The following is a 16790-nucleotide window of genomic DNA, read 5'->3' on the forward strand; positions in this document are numbered from 1 at the left end:
TACAGGTCTTGCCTGGGAAATTCAGGTATATAACTTCGATTCAACTTGTAAAGTGATTACTGGGCAATATATTTCATAAAAAAAATAACAAAGAACAGACCAACCGCCAGAATGTCCAGTAAACTGTAAAGATGTGAAATAATTAGTCGAAGTCTAAATTCAAAATTAAATCCATTAAAAAAATTCTTGCACTTTCACACTCAGGCGAGAACAACCGAGAGCTAGGACGCCAAATGTAAACACTGACATGCATGACTCTCGCCAGTACAGTAGTGATACTCTGCACGTACTCGGGTCGGCTGAAAGGGAGCCAGTACATTTTAACATAATTATCTGTCTCTGTAAGTATGAGTTGTAATGCTTGAACACTTGTCTATGAACAGTACTGCCACCGGAAGTAGTTATTCGATTTCCTGAATTTTTTTCCTCATATTCTCATCATTATGTTAAGTATTTTTGTATGATAACACCACAATCACTAGCAGGAGTGGTTCGACTTCGTTCATTTTTTCCACGTGTTCATATTATTATAGTAAGTATTTTAAAAGAGGCGACAGTAATTTTACTCCACATTTTCCCTTTACTTCAAAGCCCGTAAAATTGCAGATTACAACAACCAAAGAATCTGATAAAAAGATGTTACCTAACCTAACCTAACTATCGATTGAGTGTAGTGAATTGCCGGAATTCTGTGGTTGCTGTTTACTGCAATATTACCCAAAGTCCTGTCCACTTTGAACAACTAATATTGGTTAAATTTGCATTTTCAGCCCCAACTACTGTTTCACCATAAATTCTTGTTTTTGCCAAGGTATTTGGGCTGATTCATACGAATTGGACCTTCTTTCCTTCCTAAATGAGTGGTTACTGAGTTGTCACCCCTCCCCCATCCCCTCCAACAATCTTTGCGGATCTGTGGGATATCGTGGGTTTTGGGTGGGGGAGAGCAAAAACGGAGGCTAATAGACAGCCAATCCAACCTAACCTAACCGAGTTGGAGCTGAAACTGCAATAATACCTAATATTGTTGGTAATTTTGTTCTTTAAAATACTCTAAGAATATTAATTTTCGATGGAAATGCTATGGAATAAATTATTTTTAGTTTTTCCTCTTTCTCCTTACATAAGACTCAATATATAAGTACCGGGTAGGTGTTAGCAACTACTAAATAGTAACCCCACAATTTCCTTCATCCTTCATGCACTGCTCACTACAGGTGATTTATGATCGTTGATTGAGAAAAATTCAAATAAATTAAAAAGTACTTATAATTAAATGAAAAGTTGTTGCCTCTTAAAATACTTACCATGATGGTAAGAACATCTGTGGAAAAAAAATGAACGACATTGAACTAATCTTCTGGTGATAGAGTTTTCTTCATAAAGTACCAGTACCGTACAGTATTTTAAAAGAGGCAACATTTACTAGAACCTAATAGAACCTGAGAACCAACCAAAGAAACCAACATAACTTTACCTAACTTTCTAACTGGGGGGGGTGGGGGGCAGACCCCCTGCCATATTAATCAGAAAGTACGTATCTTGATATCTGTTAGAAATGAAAACAACTTTGTTGAAGTGTCATGGTGTGATTTTACATTTTTTGTGGACATTATAGTATGTTCGGACCGAGTGGATCGGTTGTAAACAAACTGAGCAGACGACAACGAGCGATGACATGGCAGATTTTGGGGAGAAGTATTTACAGTAAATAATTAATTTCCTCACGTACCAAGCACATAGAGATTATTTAGTGTCATATGATCAGTTTTGCACTGTTTTACCCCACAATTTCCCTCATCCTTCATGCCCAGCCCACTATAGGTGATTTATGATTGTAGATAGAGAAAAAAATTCTTATAATTTAAATAAAAAGTTGTTGCCTCTTGTAAAAGTCAATTTATAGTAGTGCACCGTTCTTTCTGTCTTTTTATATTAGGGCGCCGTTCATTCCTTCAGTGTTAGAAATGTTTTTCCTAATGTTTAGACAATTCTAAGACATTTTTCTTCTATGATATTTCTAATACCGAAAGAAATGCAACGTAACGTATTATGAAGTAACTTAACCTACCCCTTTTCTGTGCAAAAAACAAACAATCATAGAAAATTACCAAAAACCAACCCAACCTAACTTAATTCATCCTAACCTAACCTTAATTTCTGACAAAAATATCATAGAACGTCATTCTCTTTTGTCGGATCTCCAGTATGGCTTTCGCCAGGTGAGATTTACTGGTGATCTGCTCTCCTATTGCACCCATCTTCAGGGGTAGAAATTCGCCTTTTTTTCAGGTATCCAGCCGGACTAATAGAACCGTATAGTTACTAGCCCTTCCAAAATTTTACGAGACATTAAAAAACATTCAAATTTCAATAGTTGACATATACTGGGTAGGCCTCCTAGAAAGTTGTTTACTTTGACTCTTTATTCAACTTAAGAGCAAAAGGTAAATTAAATTCAAATTGCAAATACAGTACTGGCATGCACAACATATTATTATAATATGGATAATCTGTTTTCTTGTTTACTTTGTATCATTAGCTGAAATTTATAAACAATTTTAGATCCTCTTAAAACACTACTGTACTGTTTGTATATGTAACTGCAAGTAATTGAGGGCTTTCTTCTTTACTGGATTTGGTCAATAAGTTTCTGTATATGCTCCTCGTCCAATTCTTCGATATCGTCCAGCACTTCCTCTGTGCTGCAGCCATCTGTGTGGTTATACCCATCAACATGGGTGGCCCAAGTTGTTAAAAATCTGTTGATGGCTAGCTCTGGATTGAAGTTGCTAACACATTCTGACTGCAACTGGACCACATGGAGATTTCTCAAGTGGTCATCGGTGAGGCGACTGCACCAGTCTATCTTGATGAGCTTGACCTGACTGAAGCCATGTTCAGCATCAGCAGAACTGGTTGGAATGGACAGCAGGTCAACGAAATGGAGAAAGGAGCCACACTTTTTTCTGTATGATTCATTTCTTTGCTGCCAGGACAGTTTTGAAACAGGTGATATCTTACTCATTTTGTAGAGATAGCATTTGAGTACAGCCCATTCATCCTCCATCTTGGTTGGATCCACTTCTGCCTCTATGTTTTCTCAAAGAGTATGAGCCAGCTCTCCCACAGCGGTGTCTCCGAAACCTTCATTCCCTGTGTATTCTGCAGGCCACAGCTTGAAATCCAGAATCCATGAATTTTGCAGAACTGTACTGACCATGTCAATAATTTTTTTCTTTAAACTTGAAATCAGAGATGTCAGCATATCATGCCTTGCAGCCATGAAGGCACTATTTCTATCACCCAGTTTTTCTCCTTGGAATATGGTAGTGTCACCTTCCAAAATCTTCCTGGGCTTGTTAAATATTTATTGAGTAAGTCAACTGTGGCCTGAATTTCATTCATGATAGCAGAAACATTTGTTTGTCTGTGTTGAAACTGCTGTGAAAGGCGCCCAAGGCAACGCAAGATATCCAGGAGGAGGTGTATGTACATATACTTGATTACATCAGCACTGGTTAGAAGCATTGGATAGTTCTTAGCTTTTCTGGATGAGTCCTTGTGGTATGCAGGGTTCTGTATCTGCTGCATGTGAAGTACAATAGCCTTGTAACTCTTTTGTAAATTTTGTAAAACTTGTACCACCCACACGTGTTGGAACCAGAAATGGTAGCTGACATATTTCACAAGCCCTCTTCACCATGCTCCTGTTGAGATAACTATTTTCATAGATTAGGTATATTCCTAGCAACAGTAGGTCAACCTTCTTGGCAAGTGGTAGATCCTTCACTGCATCCTTGTAAGCCAGTTCAAGTTTATTTGCAGTGCGGTGAATACCTTCCAACTCTGACCGCTCTAAATCACTTTTCAACCGAGCTCTCAAGCCATTTTTGCAACCTGTCATAATAACACTGGCCCCATCTGTACCACTACCAACAAGCTTCTTCCTCCAAGTGTCACCATAATATGAATCTAATATACTGTTGATTGTTCATATTGACGCTGCTGCTCTAACTTTTCTTCATTGTTTTTTTGTTTTTTGCTTGGTGTTGGACTAATATTCTTCCACATATCAAACAATTCCCTTTGGCGACTCACGGTGATTAATAATAATGTCTGTTAGTTAAACATCATGTCAGTACTGTATGGAGGTATTAATTGCACTGAGATCGCTGACTTCCTGGGAGCAGTAATGGCTCAACCAAGGTGGGCGCAACGACCAAATACGCGGGTTTCACGCTTGCAACACATGTTTGCTTTTGCAATGCTTTTTATAAACTGGGCACTAAACACTTCCTTATGGTAAAGCATTCTCAAAAATAAAAATTTTTGTTCAAAACTACTGCATAGCTCCTAGGCACTGCAAATTTGACATGCTAGTCGTCTGCCGGGCGATTAAAAAACAGTAAATTTCCAAGATCTACTCACCTTTCTGATATTTTGGTCGCCTCAGGTGGCCGGGTGTGTGTGAATTTCTACCCCTGCATCTTTGGTCATCCTCTCATAGGGATTCTGGGGAAACTTACGTCGTGGCCCTCGACATCTCCAAAGCATTTGACAGGGTATGGCACAAGTTTTTGCTTTCTAAACTTCCCGCTTTTGGTTTCTCTCCCCCACTTTGCTTCCTTATCTCTAGCTTCCTTGAGAACCGATCCATGGCAGTTGTTTTCGAGGGATCTCTCTCTCTCTCTTTCTCTACCAATAGTGGTGTCCCACAGGGTTCTGTTCTTTCACCTACTCTCTTCCTTCTTTTTATCAATGATTTACTTCACACTACAACTAATTCTATCCATTCTTACGCTATGATATAGTGAGATTTTAAACATTGTTCTCTAAGTACATTATGCACATAGAAGGTGTTTCGACTAACATACATTTTCATCTCAAGAACGTCCTCAGGAATGTAACCTGTTCGTAACCCGGGGACCCCCTGAGTACTAGTGATTTAGAATTTGGGGGGTACAAATTATTTGGGTGTTACTGTATGTGTTGCTGCCAGTGGCTGTATATCACATAGATTGTTGTGTAAATTTCTTAAAAGGTCAGCATCTACCATGTGTTCCGGGGTAACTTAATCTTAGTTATGGAGATAGAGAGGAAAATCTAGCCGTTCTAAAACTATACTGTATACCAAGAAAATGTGTGCCAGTATTCTATGTATGATCTTCAAAAGTTAATGGACCAATATTTACATGGTAAATCAGAATATAGTTATTCCTGGTTGATACATAAGCTTGAGACAAGGTATGGACAAACCCTTGTTTTAATATCCCTCAGTGGTTTGCCCAATGTGTTCTGCTTTCCAGACAAAGATTTGGGTATCATCAAGAAGTAAATACTGTATTGTTAATTCCCCAATCATACAACTGTATTACTATGCCAAGTATTATGTAATTTACTATGTTATAACATCTTTCATATATTTCCCCATTTGGCAGTCTTCGCAAGTAAAAGTCTTCTGAAATGTGCCAGTTTTCACCATTTTTTGGAAACACATAATTTTCACGAGATACCTTAACAGGTCCCTTTTCTACCAAAATATCGATTGTCGTGGTGTCCAGTAAATGTAGCCAGTTGGCTGAATCACATAGATCTTCATCAGCATGCCCGTTAGCATAGGTAGAACTGTCCATTTTAAAAGCCTTAGCATTTTTTTAGTACTTTCCTCTTCCTCGGCTTGAATATGACCAACACTATCACCATCACAGTCGCTCAGGTCTTTTTTTGCACTAGTTTTTGGTGTTTCTGAAAACACATTTTTCTAGGGAACCTTTCATTGACATTTTGATTTCTTCTCTCTTCCTTTTTTCTGCATTTTCCTCTACACCCAAGATGTATTTTCTGTATCTGTCTCTATCCCTGCTGGCCATGGTATAATAAAAAACGAAGGCTGTGTCCGAGAGTAAAATAATGTATATCAACAATTTCACAAAACACAAATCACGGACAACTGGAGATTCAGAATTTGGACAACACTGACAGGTGACCTCACTCCTCTTCGACAGAGAACACAGTAAAGAATGACATTGTTCTCAGTCACCAGATGCATTGCCTAACTGTGCTGGTCATTAATCATTCAGGTGGTCTCCTGAATCTGGGTGGTAAGGTGAGGTCAGCTTAATGCTGTCACTAATTCTGGTGTTGGGTGAGGTAAGGGCAACGGGGTAGCGTGGGGCCCGGGGCAGTTGCACCGGTTTCCATACCCTAGGGATGGCTCTGCTTGTGTGGAAAATGAAAAAAGTGATCATAGTGTTGGATATATTTTCAGCCCTTTCACTATCCCTGCATTGGATTGTATGGAGTAGAGCGGCTGAACATATTCTTTTACTGGTAGGTCATGCTGGCCTTATATTTAGACCTAAAAGATCCTGATTGGACAGCCATGATTTTGAGAATCAGTTATTGATTCATCTCAATAGAAAGATTTGTAAATAAACATGTGTAATACTGTGTTAATCTCAATAGAAGGATTTGTAAATAAACATGTGTAATACTGTGTTAATCTCAATAGAAAGATTTGTAAATAAACATGTGTAATACTGTGTTAATCTCAATAGAAAGATTTGTAAATAAACATGTGTAATACTGTGTTAATCTCAATAGAAAGATTTGCAAATAAACATGTGTAATACTATGTGTTAATCTCAATAGAAAGATTTGTAAATAAACATGTGTAATACTGTGTTAATCTCAATAGAAGGATTTGTAAATAAACATGTGTAATACTGTGTTAATCTCAATAGAAAGATTTGTAAATAAACATGTGTAATACTGTGTTAATCTCAATAGAAAGATTTGTAAATAAACATGTGTAATACTGTGTTAATCTCAATAGAAAGATTTGCAAATAAACATGTGTAATACTATGTGTTAATCTCAATAGAAAGATTTGTAAATAAACATGTGTAATACTGTGTTAATCTCAATAGAAGGATTTGTAAATAAACATGTGTAATACTGTGTTAATCTCAATAGAAAGATTTGCAAATAAACATGTGTAATACTGTGTTAATCTCAATAGAAAGATTTGTAAATAAACATGTGTAATACTGTGTTAATCTCAATAGAAAGATTTGTAAATAAACATGTGTAATACTGTGTTAATCTCAATAGAAAGATTTGTAAATAAACATGTGTAATACTGTGTTAATCTCAATAGAAAGATTTGCAAATAAATATGTGTCTTCTATTTTTATCTTTAGTTAAATAGTTTTTTTTTATAATTTACTGTGGATTTATTTTAATACAGTGGTCCCTCGGTTAACGAACGGTTTGATTAACAAAATTTCGGTTAACGAATTACCTCCCATAAGGATCTTCAATTCGGTTAACGAACAAAACTTCGATTAACGTAATCCTTACGACAAACACGTTTTGTTGTGAGCATCAGCTGATGGGCTAGTCTGCCTATTCAGTAATCTGTTCTATGTTTTCATTCGTTTCCAGTGGAGTAAATATCAAGAAAGTTGCACTCTTTTATTATTTTTTGCATTTTTTATATTAAAATTATTAGTCATTTTAAAATTTAGTTAACATATTCATAATATATGCAGTACAGGGAACTAGTTTTTTGTGCCCCCATCAGCCCCTTGACTCATCCACTAGGTGTTAGTTTGGCTTTGTTTACAGTGGAGTGAACATCGATTTTGTTGGTGTCTTGAATAATTTTGCATTTTTACATTAAAATTATTGGTCATTCTGAAATTTAGTTAACATATTGATAATATATAGCACAGTGCAGTGTTGATTTAAATAAAATAATCTTGAATTATACCAAGTGAACTTAAAATTTTATTGGTGAAATTACTGCATCAAGCATGGGTCCCCTGAAAGGTGATTTCTCCTCCATTCCCACTTCCTTCTCTTCTCCCTTCTCCTCCACCCCCACTTCTAATTCCCTTCATCATCATCAACCAGGAACCTTCTACATACACACCTCAAAGTAAGTGTACTTTACTGCGTTTTTTTTTTACTTTGTATTTACTTTTCTGTGAGCTGGAACCAATTACAGTACCCAATATCCCATTGAAACAATGGATTCGGTTAACGAAATTTTTGGTTGACGAACGACTCTGTGGAACGAATTGTGTTCGTTAACCGAGGGACCACTGTATTTGAGACAATTAAAAAATTTGTTGTTTCATTTTACTTTCAGTACCTGAGTACTTTATGAATGAGATGCTTTTTTTACTTCTGATTGAGTATATTGAACTTTGGATACTTTTACTTCTACTTCTACTTCAGTTACATTTTGCTAATGTAACAATACTTTCACTTAAGTAACAAAGTCTGGTACAGAAAAATGGAATGACTCCAATCAGTCTTGGATTTTATATATACAGTATAGTCTCAATTTACGCGGATTTCCTTTACGCGGTTGGTCATTTACGCGGCACCTGGTCAGACGCGGCAATTACTAGTTACGCGGTACATTCCATCATTTACGCGGGAAGCGGCGCTGGCAGGGTGCGCGCTAGGTTACCCAGTCAACAAAACATTACCGAGTTCTTCACCCGCCACCCACCACAGCCAGCCCAAGTCAGTGATAGTGACAGTGAGGATATGGACTTTGAGGGGTTTGACAAAGAGGCCCTGCTAGCCTCTGTGGTGGATAGTGATACAGGTGAGGGCCAATAATCTGCCCTCTGCCTCGAAACCAACCCCTCATCCCCGTGTGCCCAGCCACTTCTACTAACGTAAGTGTTAAAAAACCTAATATTATTGATATTTCTCTTAAATATTAATTTTGTTTGCATACCATCATAAAATTAAGATGTTATTTTTACTACAACGTACGTATTGTGTCGGAAAAAGGGTAGTATGGCGGTCGGCTCAGTCTCTATTTCAATTAATCCCATATGTTCTGTTATTTTGTTTACGCGTTTCTCGTTTTATGCGGACCTCCATGGGTTTAATTGACAGTGTAAAACGAGACTATACTGTAATGTATTAGAGGTTTTTGTACTAAAAGAGTGAGTTTGATGATGGATTTGGTAAGTTTGGTGACTAATATGACTACAGTGGTATATTAACTGACAGAACAGGCTCTTTTATTAGATTATTTAAAGATTTATGTTAAAGGTTTACTATAGACCACCCACCACTGTGTGCTGTACTGTACTGATGACTCTCTTAATGTTTCAGTGATGAGTCATGACAGTGACAGTCAAAGCAGAACATGTGTATCAGGAGCCAGTGGAGGTTGTAGCAGTTACTCATCTTAGCAAATATCCAAATGAGTATGACCCAAATATCCTTTCCTGTGCTGTCTTAGAGAGAAAAATAGACGGAGATGGACAGACATACACAAAGAGAGTAGCTGCTGTTCGAAATGTTTTGCCTTCAATCTTTAGAAGGGTAGGTCCCATTTTACTTAACCTTAGTGTTATGGATGATGATGATAATATGTTCTAATATATTTTCTATTATATTCAGTACATTCATCATGCAAGTTTATAATTTGATTACCATGTACAGCATATAAACTATGCAGGCACACGGCTCAGCATGTTTGTATACCAGTGGTTCCCAAATTGGGGGGGGGGGGTGCAAGGTTGGTAAGGGGTGGTGAGGCCATATAAAAAACATCTACCTGTACTGTATACTATTCACATCCTTTTTTCTTTATAATGAAATTTTCAATAAAATTCTTAGTATATTTCAATTTTCCCCTATGCATGAGATACGTGGATTAAATAATTACCAGCTAGTTGATCTTGAAAGTACAGTATACAGCTACTCCTCGACTTCCAATCTACTCGACATATGACCACCCGCACATACGACCGCTGCAGTCAGTACCAAAATTTTTTCAAATGATGTGCGTATTTTCTAGGAACGAAACGTTTCCGTCCCGTACAAGAGCATCGCGTGGGCTGGATCGCCTCGTGGCTACAGCATCCACGCCGTAGAGCGCTCAGTTGGTGTTTGGCTGTTGTTGTTGTCGGTATTGATCACGCTGTGTACTGACAATATTTTCGTTTCTAATTCACTTTAGAATGACTGGCAAGCATAGAAGTGAGAGTTCTGGTGGTGCTCAGAAGAAAAGGAGCCAGTCAGTTACTTTTGAGATGAAAATGAAGATAATAATGCAATATGAAAATGGAAAAACGGTAGCAACCATTTCACGCGACCTAGGCTTCTTTCACTCGACGATATCGACAATTTTGAAGGACAAGGAACGAATTCGTGAGGTAGTGAAAGGATCAGCACCTATAAAGGGTACAATAATAACGAAAAAAAGACACAATCCTATTCATGAGATGGAAAAATTACTTGTGATATGGATGGAAGATCAAATACAAAAGCGTGTACCCTTAAGCCTTCTTACCATACAGGCTAAGGCAAGAAGCCTTTTCGAAAGCCTGAAGGTGCTGGCAGGAGATGAGTGCGACCAAACCTTCACAGCAAGTCATGGGTGGTTCCAAAGGTTTTAGAACCATTACAATTTGCATAGTGTAAAGGTAAGTGGAGAGGCAGCAAGTACCTAGATCGTGTCATCGTGGAGGGAAATTATTTGCCTGAGCAAATATTTAATGTGGATAAAACTGGCTTATTCTGGAAGCGCATGCCAGAACAGACATACATCCACAAAGAGGAGAAAACCATGCCGGGATTCAAGGCTTTCAAGGACCGAATCACACTTCTGTTGGGGGGGAATGTAGCTGGTTTCAATATAAAGCCCTTCATGATATATCATTCAGAGAACCCAAGGGCTTTTAAACATGTCAGCAAGCACACACTGCCAGTGTTTTATCGCAGTAATAAGAAAGCATGGATGACCCTCGTACTGTTTGAGGATTGGTTCCTGACTTGTTTCATTCCACGAGCCAAGGAGTATTGTCTGCAACAAGGGATTGCGTTCAAGATTTTATTAATTTTGGATAATGCTCCGGGACACCTACCACACCTGGACGACCTGCACCCTGATGTTAAGGTAGTCTACATTCCACCTAACACTACCTCCATCATCCAACCCATGGATCAAGGTGCTATTGCTGCTTTTAAAGCGCATTACTTACGTACGACCTTCTCTCAGGCTGTTGCTGCTACTGAAGGTGAGAAAACGCTCCGAGAGTTTTGGAAGGACTACAACATTTTGAAATGTATAAAGAACATAGCTGCAGCATATAACTTGCATTGCTGGAATCCTTGTAAGATAGTGATTAATTTGAGTATAAACTTCACATAGTTTGCACGAAAGATAAAAACTTTGGTCCTTTAGTGTTGTACATTTGAATACAAAGTGTGTACAGTACAGTAATATGTTACTCAAAATCATGGCTTTTTCACATTTAATTTATACCCTGGATTTAATATTTATTTAATTTAAGTTTCTAGCAGTCCATGGTGCTTTAGAGGCACAGGAGGTGTATAATTAGTGGGTCAGAGGTGTATTATTGAATTATTATTACGTGACCTCAGTTGGTCCGGCAAAACGGATAATCCGGCAAGTCTTTGGAACCAAGGGTGCCGGAAAATCGGTGGTGAACAGTATTTTCTTTTGATGGCTTTCTTGGATTTGTGATTCGTCTGGTCTGTACTTCCTTTCTCTCTTCCTGATATCTAAGGCACACATTCTATTAGTGCTACCTCAAGGATTTCTATAAATTTTTGCCATGACTCTTCTCTATCTGTTTCTTTCTTATAATATTCCCTGGGTTAGTCTTTGTAGTTTTACCCTCATGTGCTGGTAATTCTCATGGTTTATTATCAGTACAGGGGGCCCCCAAAATTCGCGGGGGTTAGGTTCTCAAAATGGCCGCGAATCTCCAAATCCGCCAATAACATTTGCGGACTGGGGGAGGGGGGTGTACATTTTTACTTGTGTACAGTACAAATAAATGTATATTCCGTTTATGTGTTTGCCCTTATGACAATTATTTCTTTTACCTGTAGTATTGTATATGTGTGTGTGTAGACACACAAACATACAAAACACATGCAAATAAATAATAATTGGAAAATCCTCTCACAATTAATCAGAAACAAATTTCTTAAAAAATGTGGCAGTCTACCCTCAAGTTTGTGCCCTATTAGTAAAGTACACCCACCTCTCCTTTTACGCATGGGTTTCGTTCCTGAAAACCACCCCTTAATTAAAAAATGTGTAAAACATAATTTTCCCATAAGAATACATGTAAATGGTACAGGTTAGGGGAACCATCATATACCATACAGGGTATGAACAGTGCTCTCACTTACACCAAGCACGAGGCCAACCTCTGACACACGCTCTCCTCTCTGAAGGCGGGTGATCACATTTAATTTCACGTCCATTGCGATTGTTTTTAGTTCCTTTTTAGCTTTAGGCGCCCCAGAGGAGGCAGAAGGACATTTTCCAGACATGCTCAATGGGGAAAACAGCGTTTAACACTAAAGAGGTACGTGATAAACACACAATGCAAATGAGAGCACAGAAGAAAGTAGTGCTGGTGTAAACTTAGAAAGCGATACGCAGGAAGCTTGCTGGACGTCGTCACAGTTGTTGTACAGAGTACTTCAGTGTCATCATTATCTTCATCATTAGTAGTTATAATCTTTATTATTACATTATTATGATAATTATTATTATTAATAATAATATTAAAATCGTTAATGTTGATATGACTGCGACTTTATAGTAATAACTTAAAAGCACCTCACCAGGCATCACACGCGACTCCACTGCCAGGCGACCTGGCGAATACGAGCGGCAAATTTAAACTGTCTTGAGCGCGTTATTTCGAAAATAGGTGAGCGTATATTAGCTTTTGGTATTAATTGAACAATCGTGTTGTTCCAAAAACGCTTAAATCAAATGCACATAAAACGTGAGTTACCTGTACTGTAATAGAGCACGGACTTGAGGGTAGACTCACATTTTTAATAAATTTGTTTCTGTTTATTTGTGAGAGTATTTTCCCATTACTGTATTATTTATTTGTATATATTTTGTGTGTGTGTGTGTGTATGTTAAGACACACACACATATTTACAATAAGGTAAAGAAAATTACGGTCTCTAGAACGAACGGCTCCCTGTCCCAGCCGCGAAAATGCCAGCAACTTTAAAACTACGCACAGACATTCTTGGTACATCCAGGGTGTCATCCGCGAATAACCAAGAACCGCGAAGTAAAAATCCGCAAACTTGGGGGGGGGCCTGTATCATTATCACCATTTTATGTCCATTTTCCATGCTTCTGTGGGTTAACCATGATGTAATGGTTGCTGTCACACAAATTTTGAACAAGTTATATGGCTGGCTACCCTCCCTATTGCCAACCCACTTTTACATAGTGAGAACAGGCCATTTTATGTATGATTGCCAAGTGTCCTCTTAGCTGGCAAGACAGGGTTGCAACTCCCTGAGGCAATTAAAGATTTCCTGCCTGTCTATTAAAGCAGTAGCTAAAGATTACATGGTCCGTTAACTCACACAGCGGACAGCCAGAGATAGAGTATATGTGATAGAATGAGTATTTATGGAATTGAAAGAATTACAGTATAATATTAGTTTGAGGACACGTCAATTATCATTAACAAAAAAATAAATGCTTCTTGGACTGAAGGAGAAAGTGGACATTATATTCTGTGTTTAGTTCCCTTAATAAAGAACAGTGGTGAATATGCAGTATGTTAGGAATTTATTTAATATTGTTTTTCAGGTAAAAAGTTTGCAAGTAGATCATTTTGAATTGCAAGAGGAAAGTTGGTACGACAGAAGACTCAGGAAATTAAGTGTTCGATCTCATAACATTTCTGTTTCTGATTGGATCACCATGAGAGAAGCTTCTGTTTATACACCTCATCAACAGAACCCAAATTGGTAAGAGTGTTATAATTTTATGACCTAACTTCTTTCAAGAGTAACTGGTGTATATGCCTGATAGTCTTTTTGTAATGAACTCAGGGAAACCTAAGCAAAGATGGCTGAGGCTAATCTGAAGAGTAAATACAATTACAGTACCACTGAAAGCTAAGGGTTAAGGAGCCATGGAGCTACACAGTAATGCACAGTCTCTGCTTTCCACTTGACAAAACCAATCATTGAGTGGGATTATGGGATTATAGAATTGCTCTCACTCCAGCTGTTCCTCTCAACTGGGTCATAATGGGTCTGCCATTACTTTCTTCCATATAGAGGACCCAAAATATCTATACAGTATTGTATTGCACTATATCGGTAGTCATGGCAGAAATGTCCATAAATGGGATGAGTGTCCATCTTCAGTCTGTTTGCCACAGATTGTGTAGAACTTGCATCATCCATATGCATAAAAAATAATGGACCTAAAATTTTTTGCTGTAGAAAAATACAGTTACAGTAAACTCCCTTTAACTTTGGGTTCCTTTGCAAACATTACTAGGGTCCAGCTCCGGACACATGGATCCCCTTCCCGCAAAACACAACCCAAATCTGGTTAGTATAGGAGAAATTTTGCTTAAGCTGGAGCTGCCACTGTGATGGAACACAGGAGGGTAACTCGACAGCTGCCTCTGACAAGGCAATTGGAGGTAGTTGCTGAGGAGCACCTAAGTGAAGTGTCTAAGAAATGTAAATAGTGTACAGTATAGACAATCAATGAAATTAGCAGTGAAAACATAATCTTTACTTCATCTTTAGTGATGTACTTTGTGAGTGTCTTACAATCACCTGCCTCAACTACCTCCTTAACTTAAGATTCAACCAACTCATGATAAATGAGTGTCTTGCAACCTCTCTCATCAGGTTCATATCTCTGTGGTCATTTCTTATAACCTCTTCCCATGTCATTCTTATTCTCACTCTCCTCCCCTCCATATTCAAACTCATGCATCTCTTTACCCCATTGGTCTCCCAAGTTCTCCACTTGTCCGAACTATGTCAATCTGTCTCTACGCAAAGCTTCACCAACACAGTACAGTACTATCAATACCCAGCCACCCCCTTAGCTCTGAACAGGGTTTCCTTTCTTTCAGTGTCATAATGCACATCCACCTCAGCATTCTCATTTCAGATTGCTCAAGCCTGCATATGGCATCCTCTTTAACTACCCACATTCCACTACCTTACAACATCAAAATTTCTCACGTTGGATGCATGCCCTTTCCTTTCACACAAAGACACTTTCCATTTGCCTTCAATGAAGGCAGCAGCTCCCTAAACTTCCCCCAGTTACTTCTGACTTTTACAATTGAACTACCAGCTTCATCACCACCTACAGCATTGATCATATCACCCAGATAGCAGAACTCATCATCACAGTCCAGGGATGTATCCCCAGTGTTGAGTTTCTCCAGCCCTGCTAAGGCCACATGAATGCCTGTGTAGACAGTGCACCTAAAGTCAGCAACATTCTGTTATCTGCCATTTACACCACTGCACCTTTTATGTGTCTACCTTCCACATTCCCATGATAGTGCCACAAGCACCATGATAAACTGAAGGGACTCAAGACAGACCCTTGATGAACCTCTTACTTTTACCTCAGATTCTTAGCTTACTCTCACAGCAATTCTTGGGCCCTCATACAGTGCCATAACCATTTGAACAGGACACTCCTTGATCCCTAACTTTCTCATTGCTCATGTGGCACCCTGTCAAATGCCTTCTCTAAGTCTACAAATACAAATTACAGATCTCTCTCCTTCCCTAGATATTTCTCTTGTAGTTGCCTGGCCATAGATATTGGCTCTGTTGTCCCCCAATCTGACATGAACCCAAACAGCATTTTATTAATTGATTGATTGATTGTGTTAATTACTTCCCTGGAAATGCAGCATCTTATTAATGTGTACTCTCTCCCATAAAGTGGTTCAAATGTATAGAATTGTTTAGTAACCAATTATGGGAATAGTAATTTTTGTATCAACACTATGCCATTTGCCAAGGAAGAGACATACATATTAAAATATCTTAAAATACTACCGGGTAATCAACACAAGAAGATACAATTTACAATGATTAACTTTTCAGGACAAACTTTGAGCAGGAAGGAACCATCACTGTTCATGGATTAGGAAGACTTGGCTGCCTTATTGAGATGTTTGGCAAGAGGTAATGTTCTGTTTTATTTTCACTATCTACATATTCATGTTGAGGAACAGCTTCAAAAAGCCTCATGATTAAAAATCAAGTGTTTAAATTAATAAACAAGTTATCAGTCAGAAAAAGAATGTAAAACTTGAGTTTGTGTTTGTCAATTTATTCTGAATTTATGATGAGTGTAACAAAGTGTAAAAAAAAATTATGTAAATTCTTTACACAGCTTGATTTGCCTGAAAATTTCTCATTTCCATGTTATAGTATTTTACTTTCACACACAGTTCACTTATACAGTAAACCCTCGCACTTCCGGACGATTAGGGGGGGAAAGGGTGTCTGGATGAGCGCTAATGTGCGGATGAACCGGGGAACAAATGCTCATTTACTTAATCTTATGGGAAAAATTGGGATATGTTCCACAACTACTAAAAGTCAACAGTAATGCTATAAAAGCTTTGGAAAAATCATTACAATATTCTTATGTGGGTTAGAAATAAAGATAATACAGTAGAAGTCCAAAAATCCGGACTGCTTGGGGATTGGGTCTGTCCGGATTTTCGGATTTTCCGGATTCTCAGGCAGTACTTGTAAAATTAAAATTTAAGGAGGAATTAAGAAGAGATGAACAGGTACATTTTGATAGTTTATTCATTAGCAAATAAAGCATGCTTCATTTATCAAAACGAGCAGTTTTAAAGAAAAATAAAGTCAACACTAGACAAAAATGTAAACAAACTGTCTAATACCATGACGAATCTTGAAATTCCTAAGCCATCCAT

The 16790-nt window shown here is 38.0% G+C and overlaps 1 protein-coding gene across 3 annotated transcripts in view; it reads left to right on the forward strand.

Moving 5' to 3' along the window:
- The first annotated feature begins 228 nt into the window (after positions 1 to 228).
- Positions 229 to 16790, forward strand: part of LOC121871785 (PRELI domain-containing protein 2-like) — a 41655-nt gene continuing 25093 nt past the window's right edge. For all 3 annotated transcript variants that reach the window (XR_006089947.1, XM_042374265.1, XM_042374266.1), the window contains exons 1-4: positions 229 to 341; positions 9148 to 9360; positions 13652 to 13812; positions 15943 to 16023. Coding sequence is in view for 2 of the 3 variants with exons in the window: in XM_042374265.1 (XP_042230199.1) it covers positions 9157 to 9360; positions 13652 to 13812; positions 15943 to 16023 (446 nt within the window). In the remaining variant the exon portion in view is untranslated. The remainder of the gene's footprint in view (positions 342 to 9147; positions 9361 to 13651; positions 13813 to 15942; positions 16024 to 16790) is intronic.

Source organism: Homarus americanus, unplaced genomic scaffold (genome assembly GCF_018991925.1).
Source record: "Homarus americanus isolate GMGI-L3 unplaced genomic scaffold, GMGI_Hamer_2.0 scaffold39675, whole genome shotgun sequence".
Lineage (NCBI taxonomy): Eukaryota > Metazoa > Arthropoda > Malacostraca > Decapoda > Nephropidae > Homarus > Homarus americanus.